Source organism: Pholcus phalangioides, unplaced genomic scaffold (assembly GCF_987345545.1).
Source record: "Pholcus phalangioides strain wild (caught in Gottingen) unplaced genomic scaffold, Ppha-v1.0 ptg000004l_1, whole genome shotgun sequence".
Taxonomy (NCBI): Eukaryota; Metazoa; Arthropoda; class Arachnida; order Araneae; family Pholcidae; genus Pholcus; species Pholcus phalangioides.
Genome location: NW_028301597.1, coordinates 33,958,525 through 33,982,684, shown reverse-complemented (window position 1 = coordinate 33,982,684; position 24,160 = coordinate 33,958,525). Strand labels below are relative to the sequence as shown.

The window sequence follows — 24,160 nt, the reverse complement described above, 5'->3', positions numbered from 1 at the left end:
TTGAAATTACCCATTTGATAAATATATAGTAGCACAATACAGGCACTATGGTGGTTGAGTGGTCAGTCGGCACAACAATACAATTATTCAATCATTGCACTTCACTCATAGTTAGAAGAATTGATGGCAGACACAGAACTAGTGCAAACAACAAGCATTACACAGAAACAAACTTCACGTCAGGTTCAAACACACACAAACACACATTCCAACATGTACCAAGTACCAATTCGTTAGAAATAGCGTGGAGGAATGTAGACGAGGTGTATGTATGGTTTAGTAGGACAATACAAATACATTGAAGTAAAATAGAGAAAATAATAAACATGCAAAAAAAACATTAATATATAGAAACCTCGCAAATATATACACACACATAACATTAAAATATATAAAAACGCTACAAAAATACATAAAAACGCTACAAAAATACATAAAAACGCTACAAAAATACATAAAAACGCTACAAAAATACATAAAAACGCTACAAAAATACATAAAAACGCTGCAAAAATACATATAAACACAAATATATTACAGCACTATAGTTCATTCATTCTTAACATGTTAATACTGTATCTCCGATAAAAATGCCGACAGAACTTTTTCATGTTGATATTCGTGTTTAGCAGGTCAAAGCCATTCGGAATGGAGAATTTTCATGTCGGACTTTCATTGTTGTCCTTTCATGTCGGCAATTTGATTTCTCTCCGCAGACACCGATCGTATAGCGCATCTTTTTAACACTTAGCATGGTAATACCTCCAAAAAAAAGCCAATAGAATTTTTTCCATGGTACTATTCGTTCTCAGCAGGTCAAAACCATCTATTTTCATGTGGAATCATCTATTTTCATATCGGGTGCACACTTTCATTGTTGTCCACAGATAACGATCGTAAGGAACTTTCTAACTGTCAATAGAATAACATATAAAAAGGAGCCAATAAAACTTTTTCGTGGTGATATTCGTGTAAAGCAGGTAAGAATCATTCAGATGTATATTCCGGCTATACACTAGTCCGGCAAACGAGAGGAAAAAATTAAGTTTCGTTAATCCTTAGGTCCAGAATGCGCAAAAAAAACAACTTTCGACGGGAAAAAATTTGTTAACGTAATCTGAACTTCCGATAACTACAAACGAGTGTTTTCCCCATGTTATGAGATTTTTTCCGTTGCGTTCCTTGCAAAAGTCATAAAAATACCCGAATGATAGCATTATCAGTGATTAGAATAAGCGGCGTTGATTGTATCTGGACTAATATTGCACTTGGAAACAGAATTTTTTTCATGTTGGCTCAGGCGAGTCAGGGAAACTACTTCTTAGCTGGAAGTTGGAGAACAGGAAAGCCGTATGAAAAAAAAAATTGTACATCGGAACATACCTTACTAAAATAAATTACACATCTAAGATAAGACACGTACTTTTTCTAATTGAAAGTATGTTTCCATAGCCAACGGTTCGCGAGTACTTCGAGGTGAAACGGACTTTCCCCCCCCCCCTATATGGCATCTTATTCATATGCTAAACTTCCGAAGAAGCATATTCAATGGCCTCTTTTCTCGTGCCAATGGACTTTGACATATAACAACAATACATCGCCATCGCGTTGCCATAGAGGAGAAGAGAAATTCCACACGTCATAGTAACAACGTGTGGCCTTCAGAAACATTGAAATATGTACAAAAGCTGCCAGTAAATTCAGTATCCCTCGAGGGGGGGTCATAGTGGACAATGCTGTAATGTGCGGACCTCCTACCAAGTGCGTTTTCCGGACGTAATTGGATTATGGATCAGAGAGCAAAAATACACACACACACACACACACTCAGGAAAAGCAGCGATGAATAGTCGAGTCGTCTCTTATATAATAATAAGGGGCTGGAGAATTCTCTCTCTCGCTCTTGACGACGAGACACGACGAATTGCTAACTGAAATTCATTCTTATGTCATACACGATGATAGAAGAGATCCTAATCAAGTGAAAACTGTCCGAAATTGTTTTTGTCGTTGCGTGTTATCTCAGCTGCGTTTCCTCTCGCTCTCATTTTGTGCGATCATTTTTTTCCTCGAAGTTCAAGTTCGTTTTGTCAAGTTCAATGTCCAAAAAACAAAACAAAAAAACTGATTTATTTCTCTAAATTAAATCATTATCCTCTCTCAGAGAAAGATATACAGAGTGTTCTGTTCATTTTCTCTCTCTCCCTGTCTCTGTCGTTAGTACATCTGTCTCGGATCAAGCGTCTAACAAATATTTGGATTTGTAACCACTGACAGATTCTCGTGTTTTCATAGTCTAACGATGACATAGGGCTCATAAATAACGCCACGCAAGGATGATCAATAACTTGTAAAGAGGTCCAAGTTACTATTATAATACATTAAACGTGACACGTTCAGTCATATCAATTCGAACATCGCCAATCACACGCACACGATATTCCGTACGCTTCGATTGCCTCCTTTATCTCTTTCTAACTAAATTGTTTTTTTTTATTCTCCAGAGCCATCATTGAGTATAGTAATGCACCTTTCTCCTATCAACCTGCTACGATTGATGTGAATTGCGACGAAGGATTACCCAGGAGCTCCCGCGTATACTTGGAGGCGTGTGGGTAAGTCAGCGACTGGGGGGGGGGGAAGGAGCAGGGTCGCAACTAGGGGGGGGTTCAGGCGGGTCTCGTGCCCTGAGCGCTGGACCAGAGGTGGCGCAAATTTTATTCTCAAACCTCTCTCTTCTTCAGTATTACAAGGGTGCGCCAAAATACGCACTTGCCCCGGGTGAACAAATATCTAGTTGCGACCCTAGAGTGGGGGGAGGGGGAAGGAGCAGGCGGGTCTGGTATCCCGGGCGCTGGATTAGGTGGTTTTAAATTTAGATTGTAGAGGGTAAATAAATTTCACTCTTTAACCAATCCTTCAACATTATAAGGGGCGCAAAAATGCGTGCTTACCCCGACTGACCAAGCATCTAGTTGCGGCCCTGCCTGTGGGTTACACAAGTTTTACCACCTTTCTCCCCATTCTGATTCCCATTTTCTTTACCACTCATTCCTCAAGTTTTCAACTGTGGATTATAACCCGCTCAGCTTTGTCTCCCCTCCCCACTCCCCATAAATACGCTTCTGCATCTAAGTTACTTTCTTGGTGACTCACATGCTTTTGTACTCTTTGGTCACTCTTTTGGTCAGTCACTGACCTGGTCTCTCGCTCTCCCGATAACTCTTTTGGTCCCTTCCATGCTTGCACACTGTTTAGTCACTTGCATGCACATTGTTTAGTCACATGCATGGACACTGTTTAGACAAATGCTTGCACACTGTTTAGACAAATGCTTGCACACTATTTAGTCACATGCTTGCTCACTGTTTAGTTACATGCTTGCACATGCTCCGGGTCACTCTTTTGGTTACTTACTGACCTGGTCTCTCATCCTTTCGGTCACTCTTTTGGTTACTTACTGACCTGGTCTTCCATTCTCTCGGTCACTCTTTTGGTCATTTACATGCCTAAACCACTGTTCGGTCACATGCCTGCACACGCTCTAGGTCACTCTTTTGGTCGCTCGTTTATCTAGTCCAGTGGTTCTGAAACTTTTGTCACCCGCGGCATCCTTGCCCAATTTATGGTCCATTCTACTAACTTTCTTGACCACTCATTCCTCAAGTACACCGCCTCTCCGAAATTGCCACCCGTAGTCATGGCCCTCACATCCTGAAGCAGGGCCCTTTTTTTAAAGAAATTTATGTAATAATATTATTAATTTATTTATTTATGTAATTATTATTATTTTGACAAAATTTATTGCAGTTCCGATCAATTATAGAGGAATTTTATTCAGTCAAACATCGGTTAATATATATTTTTACTATTTTGTTTTCTTCCGTGATAGTTTCAATTTCGATTTTATGCGTGCCATAATAAATTAATTTCGGTTTTCACCGCCATCTATCCTTGACTTCGGAGTATACTTTTCGCTTTTACACGTATAAATTGCAATGATACCTTTATATTTTTCTATCACATTTCTGTTATCGGAAAAATAAATTTTTCAATAATTTACTGGATGCTTGATTATTTTGATAGGTCGCGCCAACTTATAAAAAAAATCAGATACACTAAAATAACGGTTAATGCGATGTTTCGGTTAATGTGCATTAAAGCTTTAAACATTAACCTGGTTTTTTTTTTTTTTGCATAATTTGTCGTGATTGTTTTTCATGTTATTAATGCAGGGGAGAGAGCTTTTTCCACTTGTTACATGGCATTTTATAATCACTTGTCACCAAAGGTATATATACATTTCAAATCGCATTTTAAATACAAAAAAACATCCGCGTGCGATAGAAGTGAAACATCTAGGTTTGACGTGACTAGATTTACGAATTTTCGAAAATTTGTAATTTTTATAAATATGCCAACACATAATATAAATTATATAATTATATAAAATAAACTTCGAAAATGCATTCAAAACAGCTTGCACACATGATAAAATAACCCGACATCAATGTAATTGAATAAAAATATTTTCAATGTAAATTTCGTTATGCGCAGCCAATTAGAAGCCGACACTGGGACGTCACAAAACTTGCGTTCGCGTGCGAAATATACTCTCGTGTGGCCAGAGGGGTGCGGCGTCACGGGGAGTAAGGAAAGGTAATAAACTGTCTCTGTCTGACATAAGCCGTTCAAACCAACCCCCTACCCACCAAACTTAATTTTCTTATACCGCCGAACCTCTATCGGCATCACCACCATAGCCCATCTGCTTCTCGGACCTTCATCACACAATCAGTTAGGCCGAACGCGTACTGGAGCGAAAACGTAAGAGATAGAGGCGAGCGTCGAAAAAAAATTGTACTCTATGTATATTTTGTTCTACACCTCGCATGCTCGAGCAGCGAGACAAAGAATAGAAAGTGGCCACTCAACGAGGTACGCGACTTCAACAATCTGGTTTGTTTTTACCGCGAGGTAAGGAATTTCGCTATGTGCTAATTGGTTCGTTCGTTTCTCCCCCTTTTATTCTCTCTCTCTCTCTCTTCTGCAGAGGCATCATCATCATCATCACACCCTTACATTTCAGAACCCCTCTTTCCTGTCATTTTCGCTCACCTCGATTCGTTTACTATGTGCGGGCACCTCTACCTCCACCCCAATGCATTTTTCCTTCTTCGTCGCCCTCTTTATTTCTTCGCCCTAGTATGTGTTCGGCCTTAGAGGGAAAAGAAAGTTGGGTTTTAAGGAAAAAAGAGCTTTTCAGTTTTTTTTTTTTGGTGAATTTCCTTTCCCTCACAGAAATTCACTCGAAAATTTTGTCGTTTTCACTGTTATATCGCTATAGAAGTTTCACTTCAAAAATTATCTTTGGTTCCTATAACTTTTTATTCATTCATACGAGTGTTTCTCAACCACCGGGCCCCGACATCATTCATGCCGGGCCGCAAATGGTTGGTCATTTCTATTTCCTCCAATCATTTGCCGTTAGTCATGTGTTCGACCGTGCCTTCCACTTGCAATCGGGCCGCGGGCTTCCTAAGGTTGAGAACCACTGATCTACGCCCATCAAACGTTCATACAAGACCGTCTTAACTGCACCACGGAGCTTCAAACAGTAGGATGCCCTGGGGGGCCCGTAACTAGTTGTAAGTGCTATCAGGGGAGATGAAAATGAATACTGTCTGGAGACTGATTGTGTTTGTGGTTGATATATTTTGATTATTTCTATGAATATATTACACGTGGCAAAGCATTTCAAAAACTACGATTTCCGCAACCTTTGTAATTAAATTTCTTATAAAATACGCGAAATATCTTAAGCATGGGTTTTCTTCCTATCTTCGTCCTTACAAGTTTTAGGTTGTAATAGCGTAGCAAAATCTTAAATAGGATGTACATATGGTCAGACGCCACGATGAAACATGGAAAGGGGGGGGGGGTGCATATTTGGATCTTCTTCTCTACAACTACTTCACCAAACACCAACTTTGGCCATATCGCTATATTGTAATTTACTGCCATTAGTGAGACTGGCTGGAAGCGAAGGCGCTGTCTATCGGTGGTCGCCTCGAGTTCGCTAGGGAAAATATCTTATTGACATCCTCCCTTGGGTTCGAACCCGGGACCCTGACAACAACCTTCACGATGGTAGACGAGCATCTTACCACCATGCCACTCGATCGCTTCTCTACAACTAGACTTATGTAATCAAATAGTATTTTTTTGCAATGCAGTAAACTACACCAAGGGTGTTCAACCTTTAGGAGAGTACGAGCCACTTCATTGATATGAAAACGTGTTACGGGCCACTTAATTAAGTGATCTGGAACAACACCACAGGTCACTTAAATGATTTGGGAATGTTACAGCGGGCCGCTTGAGTGATATGGAACTGTGCCGCGGGTCATCCAAAAGATATGTAAATGTGCCACGGGTCAATCACATGATCTGTAACAGCACCATGGATCACTTTGGTAATCTGGAAAAATATACCGCTTAGTTCATTTTAAAAAAATTAGGTGTGGCATCGCGGACCACATCAGATGACTCCGAGGGCCACATTTAGTCCGCGAGCCATGGGCTGAGCATATATGAATTACATACTGTGTAGACACACATGTATCAGAGATTTTCACATTCAAAAATGAAATTCACCTTAAGTTCCACTCTGTCAAACCAGGGCTAAGAACGAAATCACATTCCCCAGTTATGGATTCTAGAGAGAGACTCAACGAACCCTTATCCTCAGCTCCGGAAGATCAGGAAACCGGCAGGGGCACTGTTCCGCTGTAAGATTGTGTAAATACAGATACAGACCCATTAAGCGGGGAAGGAAGGGTGCATATATAATCCTTGAAAAATTTTCTTCTTACAGTATTCTCTTCTGAATTCACTTTCTCTCCCTTCTTCATCGATAATATATACAGCTTAGAGTTTTCGGAAACAGCGGAGAGTTCCCGAGATGATATCGATCGCTATAGCGCGGCTTCCTCAAATCTTCCCGTTGGAAGAAGTCTGCAAGTTACCACGTGTATCTCTCCTCCTACGCCAAAACGTGCAGATGATACCACAACTCCGTACCCATTTCCTTAATGATACTTTTTTTTTTGTCTTATACAGTCTATTTCCTTCACCCCTCTATGAAATATGAAGCTCAGTTAAAGCCGATTTCGAAAGCCATCATCATCTTTGTGATACATCTCTGGAGGCGTAAAGATCAAATTATCCTCTACTTTTTCTTTTCTTTCTCCACTCCTATTGAAGCAGTTCAAAAACACATTGTAAATTAATAGTCCTTAATTTAAGCAAAAGAGAGGTTTCAGCTTTTTTACTAATGTTTCAACCATCAAATATGAGGTGTAATTCCCATTAAACGGGTGGCCGGTTTCGTATTCATAAAACAAATAAAAAACGCACCAAGAACTCTAACATGATAGTTAACCTGATAAGCACACGCTAGATCGATAAATAGGGAAAAGCGTTTCAGAGTACACTAGAGTCTCGATAATTCGAGTCCCGAAATTTCGGGGTTCTGGATAATCCGAGCCGTTGAAAATTTTTCGAAATTCCTTCTTTCGAAAAAACCCACTCTTTCTATTCTTTTGCCAAGAGCGCGTTTTGTTTCATTTTTCCTAGGAATGCCAATTGTTTTGTCCATACGTGCTGCTCGACCAAATGGGATGTGTGGTCAACGTACTTGAGAACGGGATTTTTTCGGATATAGTTATATTCCGGCTATTGTTATCAAAACAACGAGTCCCGATGCGATCACATTACGAGGCGTGGACTGTAATTCTCTATAGGTGAGTATTGAAGGACTTAACTGTAGCTATTTAAGAATTTTGAATAGAGCGAAAACCCCGTTAAAAGAAAAGATGATATCGATCGCTATACCGCGGCTTCCTCAAAATCTCTCCATTGGAAAAAGTCTGAAAGTCAGCACGTGCATCTCTCCCCTACGCCAAAGCGTGGAGATGATACCACAATTCAGTACCATTCCTTAATGATACTTTTTTGTCTTATTCTTTCCCTTCTACGAAACGTGAGGCTGAGTTTAAGCCAATTCCGAAAGCCACCATCATCTTTGTGAAACATCTCTGGAGGCGTGAAGATCAAATTACCCTGTTTTTTTTTTTTCTTCCTCCACCCCTCTTAACGCAGCTCAGAAAGACATTGTAAATGAATAGTCCTTAATTTAAGCAGAAGAGAGGTTTCAGCTTCTTTACTAATGTTCCAGCCGTCAAATATGAGGTGCAATTTCCATTAAACGGGTGGCTGGTTTCGTATTTATTAAAAAAAAAACGCACCAAGAGCTCGAACATGATAATTAACCTGATAAGTACACGCTAGACGGATAAGGAAGGATACATCGTAGCAGCACATCCATATTATGATCAAGCCGGAAAATAATTGATTAAATCCTTCTATTCCCCCTCGTTTCTTAATAATTCTCGATAGGTGAGTATTTTTGAGTGATAGTTTCAAAGGACTTGACAGTGGATATTTTAGAATTTTGCATAAAACCGTGGAAAAATATCTTCTTTTTTTTCAGATATTTTTCTCATGTACTGTATATGTTACGGTAAATGTGATAAATCGGTTATTATGCATACTTACCAATCGTCTTGCTAAGTTTGATAAATTTATCACTTTTACCAGCGAATATGCATATTATCATATTATCCAAGCGTCACTGGTAAATATACTAAAAAATTACAACTTTTACCCTTTTACCGGAGATTATACATAATATCCACAAGTGTCGTTGGTAAATTTGATAAAAACTTGAAATTTATCGCCTATATCTGTGATTGTGCATAATACCCTAGCGTTATTGGGGAATTAGATAAATACGGGGGAAAAAAAATCCAAATGAGTCTAGTATGTGTGATGAATATAGTCGGACCCCGATATAATGATGCAATACACGTATAAATTATCATGTACAGTATGTCATATACAGTATTACGGTTTATCATGTTTACCAACGACGAAACACTTGGGTATTGCGCATAATCACCGGTAAAAGTGATTAATTTATGGAAATTTATCAAACTTACCAACATGTTCGGTAATTATCTATAATATAGATTGCAAACGTAACACATAGATTACATAAAAAAGAATAATGTTAAAACCGATCACTCACGAGTCTCAAACACTTCAGACGCCTCTGTGTCTGTGATCTTTATGGATAACAAAATAGAGACAGAAATAGTGAAAAAACTATTTTGATGCCATACGCCACCGCGGTCTTCCAAACTGTAGTGCACGATGTATAGGTAACCGAAAAATCATCGATAAAACTAATCGTTTTTTTTAAGACCGAAATTACACTATAAAGTTTGATAAGTTATTTTATAAAACTTGACAAAAGGAACCAATAACATTATCCTTTGCATTTGTTCGAATGTAACCATCTTAGTGGTTGCATTTTTCAAGGTTTATTCAAGTTTCATAAAAGATCTTTCATCAAACTTTTATAGTGTTATCCCGGCCTAAGTGATCTGTTTTTGATTATGAGTCGTGTTTTAGGCCGGCCGGGATTACACTATAAAAGTTTTATAAAAGTTCATTTATAAAACTTGGAAAATGTAACCAATAAGAGTATCGAATACATTCGTGTGAATGTAACTAATAGGCTTATTGGTTATTTTTTTTGCAAGTTTTGCAAAAGATTTTCATAACATTTTTGTAGTGTAATCTCAGTTTGAAGGAAGTTTGTCTCGAAAAAAAAATTAAAATAAACTATATCACGCATATAGAAATGTCCTCTCTACTTGTTAATACAAGATTCATTGAAAGACTGGTTATTTGTTGAGATGAAGATTAGAAGGGTGAAAATTCATCTCTGCTCCCACGGGGACACGAACCCCGGTCATCCGCTTGCCGGACGAGTGTTCTACCGAGATGAATTCTTCAGAAATGAATTTTCTTCTTTGTAATCTTCATCTCCACAAATAACCAGTCTTTCAATGAATCTTGTAAATTATATCACGCCCCAAAATACAGGAGAAAAAACAAAGATAAGCGCAAATAACGTAAAAAGAAAAAATACCGATAAATCAGCGACTATATGCGTAATCGCCGATTATTGTACATAGTTACTAATCGTTTGGGAAAGTATGATAAATTTCACTGCATTTATTACTTTTACCGGAGTTTATGCATAATTCCCAAATGTGTGAAACTAGTAAGTTTGATAAATACGGAAACCTCTCTACTCTCATGGCTCGTGAGCGGTAGCCATCTCACGTATGTGGCCAGCAGACAGAAAGAGACAGGGACAGTCATTTAGCGGTCTGGTGCGAGAACAGTTTTGCGACCCTCTTTAACATTTACATGCATACCGCTTCCCCCCGCCCGTGAGAGATATTATAGGGATTAGTTCCAGAGATTAAATAATTTTTGTAGTAATAATAATTAGTTGATATTAGTTTCATTTTGTAGTAAATATATATAATAATAATTAGTTATAGATTAAATCATTTTTGCTCATACATTCATTCATTTATGACAAAAACAGACTCGGAATTCGGATCCATTAAAGAATCTTTCCTAGGAGGTTCCAGAGTGCAGAGCCATCTTAACACATAAACATAGGCCCGCTGGGTAATTGAAGTTGATAGGGAACCTTCTGCTAACGAGACATATGAAGAACAAAATGATATCAAAAACATGAAAAAAAATATTTTGAACGAGTTTGGCTGACACCACAAGTCTGATAGGGAGATGTGCCCAGAGAATTCTTTTTTCCGAGTGCTCATGGTGCTGTTAAGGCCATGGCCTTCCCGCATGGGAAAGGTTGACAGGGCTCTGGGGGCCTTAGGTATTGATCTTATATTTTTCCAATATATTTAAAACTATAAATTTTCTTGAAAATCAATATAAGGAGCCAGCTAAAAATGTAAGTCTGGAGTCCTGTCAAAAATCAAGGCCCCATTCGAAGATGGTATAGGAAGCCCCCCCCCCCCACACACACACACACGGATTTACTATCATAGGCCTGTGTGTGTCTGTTAATAAACCTATATAGTTTTCATCAATAGATTGACAGAACTTCAAGTTCTGGCTTTTTAAAGCAGTTATTATAGTTACATGTAATACGTAATCAATGTAATAAAACTGTTTGACCGCCCTTAAAATTTTGCGGCCCGGTGCGATCGCGCCTTTGCATTTGTCAAAGTCCCGGCCCTGGAAAGGGGGTACACACCCCTGACATCACAAAGCCGATTGAAAGTAAATGACTCTTAATGCAACTTTTCTTGGCATATAGAATGCAGTGGGGGGTGGGGTGGGTTGGGGAGGAGTGAAAACATATAATGTAAATAAAATCTTGCAAAAACTGTATATCAAAATATTATTCTGAATAACTTCAGAAAATTCTCACTTGACAATAATTAGTTCCTTGTACATAGGGGGTATGAATTTAGAATAATTCTTACCCTTTTGTACAAAGATAACAATTAACGTGGAGGGGGGAAAAAGTGTTCTATGTGTATCTTTATACGGCGCCGAACGACTTAATTCGTCATCTTCCAATTTCATTTCCGATTAATTACTCGGAAAAGGCGATGAGGAAAAACGTCGAGAGAAAACTAGGAATCCGAGCCTCTTCTTGCTTCATTCCTCATTTCGGTAGCTCAAAAATAAAATAACGCAGCTGCTTCTTCTTGGAGATGAAGTGAAATCTGAAGAAGGCTTTCTCCTTGAACAAGCTCTTGTATTGATTTTTTGCTTCCTCCCTTCCCATTTCCTGTCAAAATGAATTACTATCTCTGACAAAACACGAAACGCTGACTCGACTTCAACATCGGGTGGGAGAGGTCAGATTGTCCAAGATGAGAAGGTCGACTTATTAAATACTCCTTTTGAATGATGGAAGACATTTGCATCTTCGTGGTTATTCCAGAAAGCTTATTTAAAGTTCGTTTTTCAGAAGAAGACCATGCCCGACATGGTCTAAACCAGTGTTTTCAACACTTTTCTGCTTGTAGACTGATGAAATTAAGTGAACAATATTTTCGCGTACCAGCATAAACGGAAGAACTAATTTGCTAACCTTCGAAAAAAATAATGATAGGAAATTTCCTAACCTTCTAACTTATATTCTATCATGCGAGAAACATCGTTGAGCTGTGACCCCTGCTGCCACCTATCAAATAAACACAAAATTATATTTTTTATAATTCTTCAAATAAAATTGTTTGTTTGTTTTTAAACCAGTGTGACGTTAAAATGAATTGTAAATGGCATGGTACAATGTGTTGTTGTTTTTTTTTTGTTTTTTTTTTGATGCACACCATTGTATATTTTTTATGTCACAATAACGGTTACTATGCTTTTATGAAGACATTTTTGACACGTGGAAAAAAAATATTGCGATAGGATGCCTGCTGCTACCTATGAAATAAAAACAAACTAATTGCTATAATTCTTTGATTAAAACTGATTTTTTTTCATTTATTCATTATTCATACATCATATAAATTTCGGAGAACAAATAAAATCACCAAGGGATCATACGATCCATACTAGTGATCACAGATAAAAATGTACGACTCATTTAATGTACATAATCACAAAAATATAAATACAATTCATCAGGTCATGTATGAATGAAACGGTTTTCATTAATACTGTTATAATTTATTAGATTTTTGAAGATGACAATTTCTGAAAAGAAACACACCAATAAATAAATAAATTTGGTGTAGAATATTAGTATTATTATGCAGCAAACAGGAGTGTCAGTTTTAATAAAATATAATATCAGTCGTTATTGTGTTATCTCAGAATTAGAGTGAAAAAATAGATGACAAAAAAGCCCCAAGACGTCAAACACGACATTTTAAAAATATTGTTCAATATTAGTAATGGAAATTACGAATTTTTTAAGCAATTTTTTGAAGGAGTATTAATTTTTTTTCTTTTTGGATATCGATGGGTAGTCCATTGTATTGTTTCGGATGTAAAATATAAAATATTTTTATTTGGTTTAGGAATTACTAAAATTTGATTTGATTTTCTTCTGGGATTGATAACATTTAATTTATTACACCGAATTCGATTTCTGTGAACGGCAATGCAGATTTTATAGAAATACAGATGTCTAATGGATAAGATATTAAAGTTTTTGTAGTTAGTCCCAGTTTATATACTTCGATTAAAATTAGATAAGATTTTGATAAATTTATTTTGCATTCGTAAAACTTCGTTAATGTTAGTGATATAGTCCTCTCCCTATGCCATTAGGCCATAATTTATTTGAGATTGAATCCAGGCATTGTACAGTGTTAGTAAAAAATTATTTACTTTGAATTTTAGATAAAAAAATTTGCTTAGAAAAAAAATCTTAATTTATTTGAAACATTTTTTATATGGGTTTTCCATTTTAGGTTAGAGTCAATGTAAATTCCACAAGATATTTAATAGATGAGACTTCTAAGTGTTGGAAGTTACAATTTGTTAGTACATCACAGGAATTATCGTGATATGTTAGAGAGAACTCAGGAGTTATAATATTGTCAGTCTCTTTTAATTTAAAACGCATATTTTTAGTTTTGTTAACATTAATATTCATATCGTTTGCCAGAAACCAGTTACGTACTTTTAATACGTCATCATTTATATTAGTATTTAGAGTATTTAAATTCTTTGATGAATATAGAAGCACGGTGTCATCGGCGAAGCCAATTAATTCTACCTTTTTGTCAAGATTACACAGATCATTTATATAGACAAGGAAGAGTAGGGGGCCCATTTTTCCACAAAAAAACTCGGCTTATACACGAGTACGTATGTACGGTATCTCCCGGAAATCGAATGTATTTTTTATATACTCGCTCTTTCGATTTTACGATGTTTAGAATTTCTGAGGTAATCCATCCATAATATTTTTGTTTTGTCTTGATTTTCGTTTCCTCCAACAACTGAAGTTATTTTTGATCGCTATTACTTTTTCATGAAAATCGGAGAATTTAGAATTTGCATCTGTTCCACGAAAAGTATAAATTTGTAATCAGATAAAAAACATTTCAATTTCTTCGTATTTTGCATAGTTTTAAAATATGAATTTTCCTTCTTCGACGGTGTTTCGGAATTATGTGATAGGATGATTTTGCAAACTATATTATAGGAAAATGATCAGTTATTTATTCCATTAATTAATCGAGCTACGTGTTTACTGTGTGTACTATAAGTTGAATTCCTTAGAAACATGTGGTGAACGCATGTGTTAGACTGATTTCTAATAATGTCATTTATTAGAGGCGAGAGCCCATATTCATGTAGGAAGTCCAAATAGTCAATACCAGCGTTTGATGGGTTTAAGATGTCAATATTAATATCACCGACTATGAGGACATTTTTATTCTTGATCAGAGGTAAAATTTGCTGCATTTCGGTAATTAAAAACCTTGGTACGAAAGGAATGAGATCGATATATGGAAAACAGGATTAGATCAATGGGTTCGCAATACAAAATAACAATTTCTGCTGAAGGTATGTGATAATCGATTTTTTTGAATATGTATTTTGCATTAGTATATATCATTACGCCGCCAGATCTATTATAATTTCGGCAACAATATAAAATGAGTTGAAATTATTTATTTGATACAGCTCGGTTTCATCCTCGTTTATCCATATTTCAGTTAGTACTAAAATATCTTTTTTGTAGTATAATTATATATTAGCTCGTTAAAATTCGATCGTGTACTTTGTATGTTGAAATGTATCATATTAAATACTATTGATTTATCTCATTCGGGCAGAGAAATAATTTTAAATCTCCCAGAGTGCTCAAGGTAATTCAATATATAACCCTGGTAATCAGACTCATAGGTGTGAGAAATTGAGATGGTGTTCATATCAAATTCATTTTTCTTATCCTGAACACCCTCGAATTTTCATCTTGGCGCATTGATAATTGAACTTAACTGCTGTGCAGCGTGAAAATAAATATTACACGGTATGATATCATATTTCCTGACACACGGGTACAACAAAAAAACGGCGACTTGACCGCAGCATTGAACATTGAAGGACCGGACACACCCCCGCTTCCCATCTCAAGGAGATATCAAAGCGTTCCCGAAAGATGGGTGCATCCGGAATTTTATTAAATATGTATATGTATATATATCTATATAAATTTGTATAACAGAATAACAAGTCCAATTACAGGAGTATAAATCAACGGAATAATTATGATAAGTCATGTCTAAGAATCGAAACCTAAATTGATATTATAGCATTCTTGGCACGTCCGGACTCGATAATCAAATTCCGTTGGTGGCGGTCCGTCCGCGTTCGTTGGATGTCACTAGTCGTGTAGGCCGTACAACGACGAATCGATGTCATGTTTGCGTCACATGTCCTTGTCCAAGTGTCCAAGTCAGCCAATGTTCGGACACCCAGATGTTTTAGCTCATTCTAGGCACACATTCCTGTTCCATAAGCATCCGACGTCTTAATTCTCCTGGGCAATTAGGAGATTTTCATCATTCCCGAAGCTACATCGGCTGGCTAGGTGGATTATGGGTGGCATTGATTCACCACGTTAACATGTTAAGTGTTTATAGTTTCTCCAATAAAGTTCGCCGTTCAACGACGTATCAGTTTCGTGAATTTCCAGTACCCCTACGTGGCCGCAAGTTGTAGACTCTCCCTGGTATCAGCTTTACTGGTCTGGAAGGCTGAAATTCATCCTGCTTCTTCCGTAGTCCACCCTTCTTGTCGTGCAGCAAATATAGGTTACGGTCTAAAAATTGAATCAAATTAACGTACTGACGTATATAAGATTTATATCGGTAGGAAACACGAAAATAAATAATATATTGGTGTATTTTTATTTTTAAGCTAGACAAAACGCGGTATAAAACCAAAACTCAATTTTACTTGAAAGAATTTGTCACAAATAGTTTTATTCTTATTTAATAGGTGGCAGATGTGGTCGCGGCGCTAAGTTCCTCCATTTCAATCAATATTTATGTGAGTTTCTCTTCTGTAAAAAAATACCGGAATGGAAAATCGAATAGAATTCAAAATCATTCATCAATATTTTTTAGACAGCATTATTCATCATTCTGACGTTAGCATTTTATTCATGTGGCATCAATATCCGAATTTTCATAACTCAAGTTTTTAATTTAGTTCCCGAGTAGATGGGTCTGGTAACTTCCGGAGTTGAAATGTACCTCCAGCCAGGATTCTTAACTGCAGGTGTTGTATAATACTTAAGGTGACCGTCGGACCCATATTTTCTGGATCATTTTCGTATTTACCCGTGATTTTGGCCATTCCGACTTCTTTTTTATGAAAATGTTAGTTCCTTATCGAATTAAGAATTAAAATTATTCTCCAAACGTATTAATTTTCTACTACTCAACCGTACATCTATCTCCTAAACATTCCTCTGGGGAATTTCCAACGAACTGATTTCACTCAGGAATGTGCGCGTTGTTTGTGTGTATAAGTGCACCCCCCCCCCCTTCCAGGGCAGATGTACCGACATGAAGAACACACTGGGGGGGGGGGGGTGAAAGTTGCTGGTCGCCCCGTATATACGGGACTCAAGTGCGTACGCAGGAGAGGGAGTGGGGCACATTGCATTGCTTTTCAGAAATTATTGGGGGGGTGGGGTCAGCCCTCTTTCAAAATTTATTGGGAGGGCTCAAATGGCCCCAACCCCTAGGTTCCGATGCGTATGCCCTCGGGTATTTATGTTGTCAGAGTTATTCTCTTCAAACTTGAGCCAAGACTGACTATCAAGAAAAAAATCTGATTGATTTGTGCTTATTGTATGCCAAAAATTCCGTTTAAAAAGAAAAAAATAATAATTAATTAATTAATCTGGGTCGATATCGTTACTAGAACCATTTGCGTAAGGTGTTAAATTGGAAAAAAATCATTAAAAACCCTTTAAAACCGTTCAAAATGAAGGTACACAATCCATGTGCCTCTGGAATGAAGAGGATTGTTTTCGTGTGGTACTGTTGGTGCCGTTTTCCATATTGTGAAGTGAAAATGACAAATTTCTGAATTTTCATGTTTTGTAAGTACCGTTTTAATTCTTTAAATTTTTTAAAATTAGTCGAATGTCTGCCTGCTCTCTAACGTATTAATTACTATTTATATATCATGATAATTATTACTAAAACTATAAATGCTCATCTCACATATTTGTTATGTTCAACGGGGTTTTCATTATGAACTACTGTATTAAAATCCACTGTGATTTTCAGTGGAGCTTCATTTCCCCCGCTATTTGGCAATTTTTGTGATTTCAGTCATAATTGGCAGTTTTGCTTGCCATTATTTTAGGTGAACTGTTTTTCCCCATACTTTGATCCTAAATTCCAGTAGTACTTTTTTTTGTAGAAGAAATATGGTCAGCTTTTGCATGTAGCTATAATTATTGTTACAATAGGGATATGCATACAGTAGAATGATAGAAATTAAATAGAGTGTTTCTCTTCCTTGATTTATTGTTTTTGGAGTTGGAGGGGTAAGCGCCATCACCTGCACAAAATCAGAAAAAAGTTTTAATCTTGAAGAAAGATGTGGCATTTTACGCGTTTGGTTATTTCCACTGTACCAGCTATAATGCGAATCATTGAAATTTATAAAGCCGCGGAAAGGGTTAATTATTCAGCCCAGATGTACAAGCAACTTACGTTTAGTCAATTTTAATTTATATTATGAATATGAAATGTGTTAATTCGTGAAACATTTTCCAAATGCAGCGCGAAAGTTGATTCAAACACATCAGGCAAATTGTCCAACGAAGTGGCTGGAATTAAACTAATTGAAGGAACTCAAATCCTATGAATATTAATACCAGTGAAAAATATATATAGTATTTTATATATATTTCTTTTTAACAAATGCAAAATTATATACGGAATAAGCAAAAAGTCCGCAAAAAGTTCATAAAAACTGGAAAAATAACCAAAATAAATCGGTTTGCAGGGTTAGCATTGCTAGATTACAGGACTTTTTTTAAGACAGGAAAAAAAATAACTCAAAAAACTGCCGATAGGTAGCGCTGACATACACAAAGTCAAAGAAAAGATATGCAAATAACGAACAGAATGCCTCAAAATCGTTTATTACAGCAGTATGTTTGTTCCACATGACCACCACCACAGGGGATATAACACATTGCAGGCGAATCACAAACCCAGCAAAGGCAGAGTACAGCAGGTCCTACAGAGTCATTGACGGTTCACAACGGTGAACTGATTGTAGATTAGGAGCGCAAGTTCTTATAACCGTCTCATTTGCATATTTCCACCGAAGTCGCTCGTACCAGCACCACCTATCGGCTGTTTTTAAGGGGGGGGGTTTTCTGTCAAAAAAATTCCCGTGACCTAGCGATGCTAACCAAGCAAACCGATTTATGTTTTGGTTATTTTTCCGGTTTTTATGCATTTTTAAAGTTTTTACGGACTTGTTGCCCACCCTGTACATGAAAAATCCACCATGCAAAATTATAGGGTAGTAGTTGTATGTAGTTGTATAGAAAATCAAACAGTTGTAGTAGTAGTTCATGTTTTCGTGAATTACCTACCAGTAAATATTATAATAATGTGGAATTACCGGGGTTTTTTTTCCTTTTATTACGCGCGTATTTCCTTTTTCGTTCGAATTGATGATATCGACTATCATTTAAAATAAAAGAAAAAAAAATAGCAACTTTTTTTTTGAAATAAGCTGTTAAAGTGACAACAATGAGTTTCGATATGATGCTACTTAAAAAGGAAAGACATGAAAATGACACGAAAAATTATGAAAATGACTTCCAAAAAAGTTTATGTGCTTTATTTCTTACCAGACGGAGTAATTCACACAAGCCACTGACTGTAATGTTGCCATTGCTGCTAATATTTATACAAGTTAAGCATTTACAAAAGTAAAAAAAAGCACTACACACCAATTTATCTTCAAAAAAAATTCACCAAAATTATTTATTGGGGGAAAAAACAATGGTTTTTTCAAACATTACTCTTGATAGTTTTGGATTTTCGAATATATATTCGAAAATATATATATATATTTCTAAAGAAATAAATATATAGGCTTACGAACTTCATTCGGGAATTATGCATTTATCCAACTTAGATGGAGATCCTGAGAATTTATCCAACTTACCCCGAGACGATTAGGCATAATAACCGGGCGATTATAGATATAGTCACCGATTTATCTGGCTTTTACCCGAACATATATAACTATTGCCTAATATGATTTTCCTATAAATCCTTGTGACTCAAAATTGATTGCTAATAAATATTATATATATCACACCATATATAAATATATTTTTTTAATTTATTTTCGAGCACGTTTTCATCCTCGGAGGAGAACTCCGAATTACGTATAAAAACATTATAGACAGTGCTATTTTTATTTTCTCCAGGTGCTCGGAACTCTTCCCGCCTCGATATCCTAGAAACGCGATTGATCGCGGAATCAAAAGGGAGAGAAACGAAGCTTCTTTACCATACGTAACAAAGAGAGATAAACTAAATGCTCACCTGTTTTCGCTTTCTTCGGGAAACGGTAGATTAATCATCTTAAGACTCCTGTATATGCTCATATTCGTATCTTTATTTTAGATATTTAAGGGGGGGAAAATAAAATGCATGTAATATATGGACCTTGGCGAGTCGATGGCTTGAAACAGCAGCTGCTGCAGCGACCAAACCCCGGCAGATCTCTCTCTCTCACTCTAGCCTTCGATCCTTTTCCTACAGCATCATCAGCGTCCATGTGAGAGCATCGTCTTCTCTCTCCGTCTCTTCCATCCCGATCGTGCCTCGTGTCTTCTTGATGGCGATTTTCTTGTTTCGAAAAAAATGGAAGAAAAGACAATATTTTTTTATATTCATGATCATGACACATTATATTCATGTGCGAATATAATTTGCACACATTGCTTTCCACTTCAACTTTGTTATTGATCGGATCATAATCTAATGGATTTTCATACTGATAAGCAGCTGATAAAAAAAAATCACGTGCCATGTGAAATTTTAAAGTATGAATATGTCTTCAAGAGTAAATATTGAATTACAGTTTAATTCGGTTATAACGACATCAAATGCTTCACTAAAGTTTTTTGCAACCGAGGTTGGAATTTTTTTAAGACTTTTTTTTTTGATGGAAAGTATATAATCAGAGGCAATCAAATACTGTTCATGAAGTTTTTATTTCTTTATGATAAAAGTGACCAATTTTGATCTGAAAAGTATAGGAAAATTGTAATGATTAACATGGGACATCGCCGATTCTCACCAAACATGTTACCAGATGTCGACAAAATCACCAAATATCGTTTATAAATAACCCTTGATGAGGGAAAAAAATACTACCGCAAGTCTGCTAAAATGTATTTCACAGGAAAGAAATTTAACCTGACAAATACGAAATGAATATTTATAGTCGTATTCATTATGGCTCAATTTATGAATTGTGCGAGTCGCCCTCATACAAATAGTGAGGATTAGGAATTGAAATAAGCTTCGCTGAGTAAACGGGACATTTTCATAGGGTAACAGTCGGGAAAGGCAAAACCACGGGAATGCTTTGCATATCGGTCACATAGCAATGAGCAAGTCGGAGCGTCAAACATGTAATATATAAACCTGTTTTTTTTTTTTTTTCTACGTTAGGCTAGTATTAAACTCGTAAAGTTTCATAAAAATTCTTTGACAAACACCATTTATAAAACTTTTACTCAAATTTATTTTCACTTCGCTTTTATCAAAATTATCTTCGTCTTTTATCAAATTTGACCATTACACTATCATATTTCTTTGTCAAACTCATCTTATAAAAGACCTTTTATAAAATAATATTTTATAAATAATTTTTTGTATATGAGGCCAGTGCAATTATCTCACGCATAAAAAGAACGAGAGACGAACATTTCCTGAATGTGAGGTGAAAAATCCGACTTGGTTCCTTTTCATCGACGTTATATAAGCAAAGCAAGGTTCATTAATACTATTCTCTATGGGAATATGCCCGGACAGCCAATTCTCGACGCTATAATCGCCACTATACTGACAAAAAAAACACCACAATAATTTTCCCAACTAAAAAAAAAACCGCTAAAAAAACTATAAAAAGAGCAAATAACGATCCGTCCCACTTCGCTTATGATGAATTGTCCACACAGTCTGGTCAGTTTTACTACTTTGCCTGAAGCAAGGCGAGAATCTTTCTTTCGCTACCCTCAGAAGGTTTTCTTCTTGTTTGGGAGCGTTGCTTCTTTTGCCGGAGGCAAATTCACCATAGGAATCAGTATTGATTGTTGTTTGCATCCCATTTTCTTTGTTTCTGAATGGAAGAGGTAACCCCAGTTTCATACATACAGTTCAGCACACGGCATTACCTGTTAGTGAGCAGACAATGGTATTCTTAAAATGGGTGTTGTGGTTATATTTTTAAAGAACTGGCTTTTTTTGGACTTGACTTTTTCATATTGTCCTGGAGCCGCTGAACTACGGTTAGCATTTCGTATTCTGGGAATTTCGACGGCGATGAATCAAAGGATGTAAAAATGCTTGAAAGGAAAAAAATACAAGAGATATCTGTTTTAGAGTAAAAAAAAAAAAATTTCCCCCAGAAAAAATTATACGTAACTCCATAAACCTGAAGATGATAAAATGTTGGGTGGCCATACGTCCCATATTTCCCGGGGCAGTCCCAATTTTTTCTTTTTTTTTCCTGGCCGTCCTGAGCTTTTTGCAAAAATGTCCAGGTTTTTCCTGGTTTTTGTCAGAGTTTGCTTGAGTTTGTTAATGTTCATCAAAAACTTTATACAGGTAATTTTCATAACTCCCGAACGGTGCGTTGACATCATTTATAATGATATATATGTGTATATTTTCTTTGAATATTACTCGTATTGGCAACACTTTGAATGTCTTACTAATGCACCATCTCCAGTTTCAGAAATTGAGTATTAGTTCCGCTTTCTTCTGCTGGCAGGAAGGATGCCGTCTGTTAGCTCTCCATCAACTTTACCTGTATCTAAAATCTTAGGGAAAGGGCTTTTAGTCACCAATAGCCCTAGTAGTTTTTAAGATGGATGAGATTGTGTTCTGGAAATGTGACAGACATCTGTGATTGAGTCAATTCATTTAAAAGATTTTATTCGTTATCTTATACGTTGAGAGTAACATTGATTGTTTTTAATGAAACATGGACATGGTCTGTGAATTTCACCAAAAATCCCTTTTTTTATTGTATATTTTGCTGAGTAAACACACTGAATGTATTTACTCATGAAATGCTCTGGTAACAGTCTTTTTCCCTTTAGTTAAGGGAAAAAAGGTTTGGTGAGGGATAGGAAAAAAAAATGTTGAATCAATTAATGTTCATGAACAGGGGACTACTTAATCCCCCTTCGCGTACAAGCTGTTGGTAATAAATTTGAATGATCTGTATTACACTTATAGGCGATAAATATGGCAGAATTGGTCATACGTTAAAAAAAAGAGGAAAGGGGGAAAAAAAGAAAGAAAAAAAGACAATAACGGTGGGGAGGAACAGTACAGACACTTGGCAATTAGATAAGGAAGTTACATAGAGATAAGAGATGTACAGTACCTTGCTTTTTCGCCTTCAACTACGTGTTCTTCTTCTCACGTCCTTGTACAGTATATAATAGAAGAATTAATTCTAATAAAATACATTATACGTTGGGGGATGTTGTGGAGAACGAGGAGGGGGGAAAGCTAAGGAGAAGAAAGAGCGAGAAAACACACATGCAACTTTGTTTCGTAGGGCTACAATAAGCGATGAGGAAAAAAAGAGGTGGAAGAAGCCGTCAGTTTCATTTAATTCATTCCACTGGCATTTGAATGCAATATTACGTCCCTGATCGCAAAGGAATAAAAAACTTCGTTTTATGTAATTTTCGTTATATAAGTAGGAAATTTTCCGCTAATTTTTCAAAAGACCTGCACTAAATGAATGGTGTTATTCACTTATAAATAACGCACAATCGTATGGGGGTGGTGCTTATATATAAAAACTAATATTTATTGCCTTTATTTTCAATCCAAAATAGAGTTTACAAAATTTTGAGTCGGGGTCAGTTTCATTCTCCTACAATTTTTAGAAATCTTAATCTACTTCCTTTGCGCCATAACATGGGCGGAGATGCGGGGGGGGGGGCATTACCCCCCGCGCCCCAGACTGTTACCCCAGCGTCAAAAGTGGAGTGGGCAGATCTAATGTATATGTGTATATATGAATTGACATCATCATCATCGTGCTCCCAAGCAATAATGACCTTGCCCCCCCCCCCAGACTTCCAAGTGTATCACCGCCTATGCGCCATAATGCTATTTTCCGTATTATTCTTGTCTGAAACCATAATAAATAAGCATATGCAATTTATTTGCTCTTTTTTAAGTTGTCTATGTATGTGCGCGATTCATTTACCCCCCATATATTAATATATGGAAAATAAATGGAGAATATAAAATATAGCATATATGGGAATATATTATATATTTTCCCATATATGCTTTGTTTATTTTAATGTATGACGAGTTCTCGTCATACATTAAGAATTTTGCCTTTGTTTTGTCTTTTTTGTGCGTGCATGCACGCGCGTGTGTGTAGTTATTTTGTCTCGTTTATTTTGTGTCTATGTATTTTTTTATGTTTCTGTTCGTATGATAATTTTTATTTTATTTTATCGTATAAGTTTTCGTTCATTCGTAGTCTCATAACCGCTGAATATTAAATATGTTTTACAAAAATTAACTTTAATTCTTTCTGTATGTGTGAAAATCAAAAAATGAATACACATAAATAAATAAATTTGTGCCATAATTTTCAATTTTGCCGTGATTTGGTGACTGTTTGGCGATAATTGGCAATGTACCGTATTTGCGAACCAAATTTCCGGTATTTTCTCAAAAAAATATGGTCAGCATGGCAAAATGGTGAATTTTCTAAATCGTCTGATATTCTTATTTTTGTGAGCTAGATTATCGTAAAACTGTAGTTTGAGTTTGAGTGTCGCTTCATAGATGGCACTACAAAAATCGAATCGAAAGTACAGCTTTTCGACTACTTTTGAAGATGATTTCAGGTGGAAATTTTTTATAACGATTTGGCAACTCTTTCT

At 36.3% G+C, this 24,160-nt stretch overlaps 1 protein-coding gene across 3 annotated transcripts in view; it reads right to left on the bottom strand.

Moving 5' to 3' along the window:
- Positions 1 to 19,726, bottom strand: part of LOC149087125 (kelch-like protein 17) — an 86,989-nt gene extending 67,263 nt beyond the window's left edge. Inside the window, exon 1 of one of the 3 annotated variants that reach the window (XM_089231377.1) lies at positions 19,545 to 19,726. In XM_089231377.1, coding sequence (XP_089087503.1) covers positions 19,545 to 19,606 — 62 coding nt within the window. In that variant the 5' untranslated portion in view covers positions 19,607 to 19,726. Of the gene's footprint in view, positions 1 to 12,098; positions 12,133 to 19,544 lie in introns of those variants that run through there. The other 2 variants (XM_089231375.1, XM_089231378.1) reach the window with 2 other exon arrangements.
- Between the last annotated feature and the right edge of the window lie 4,434 nt (positions 19,727 to 24,160).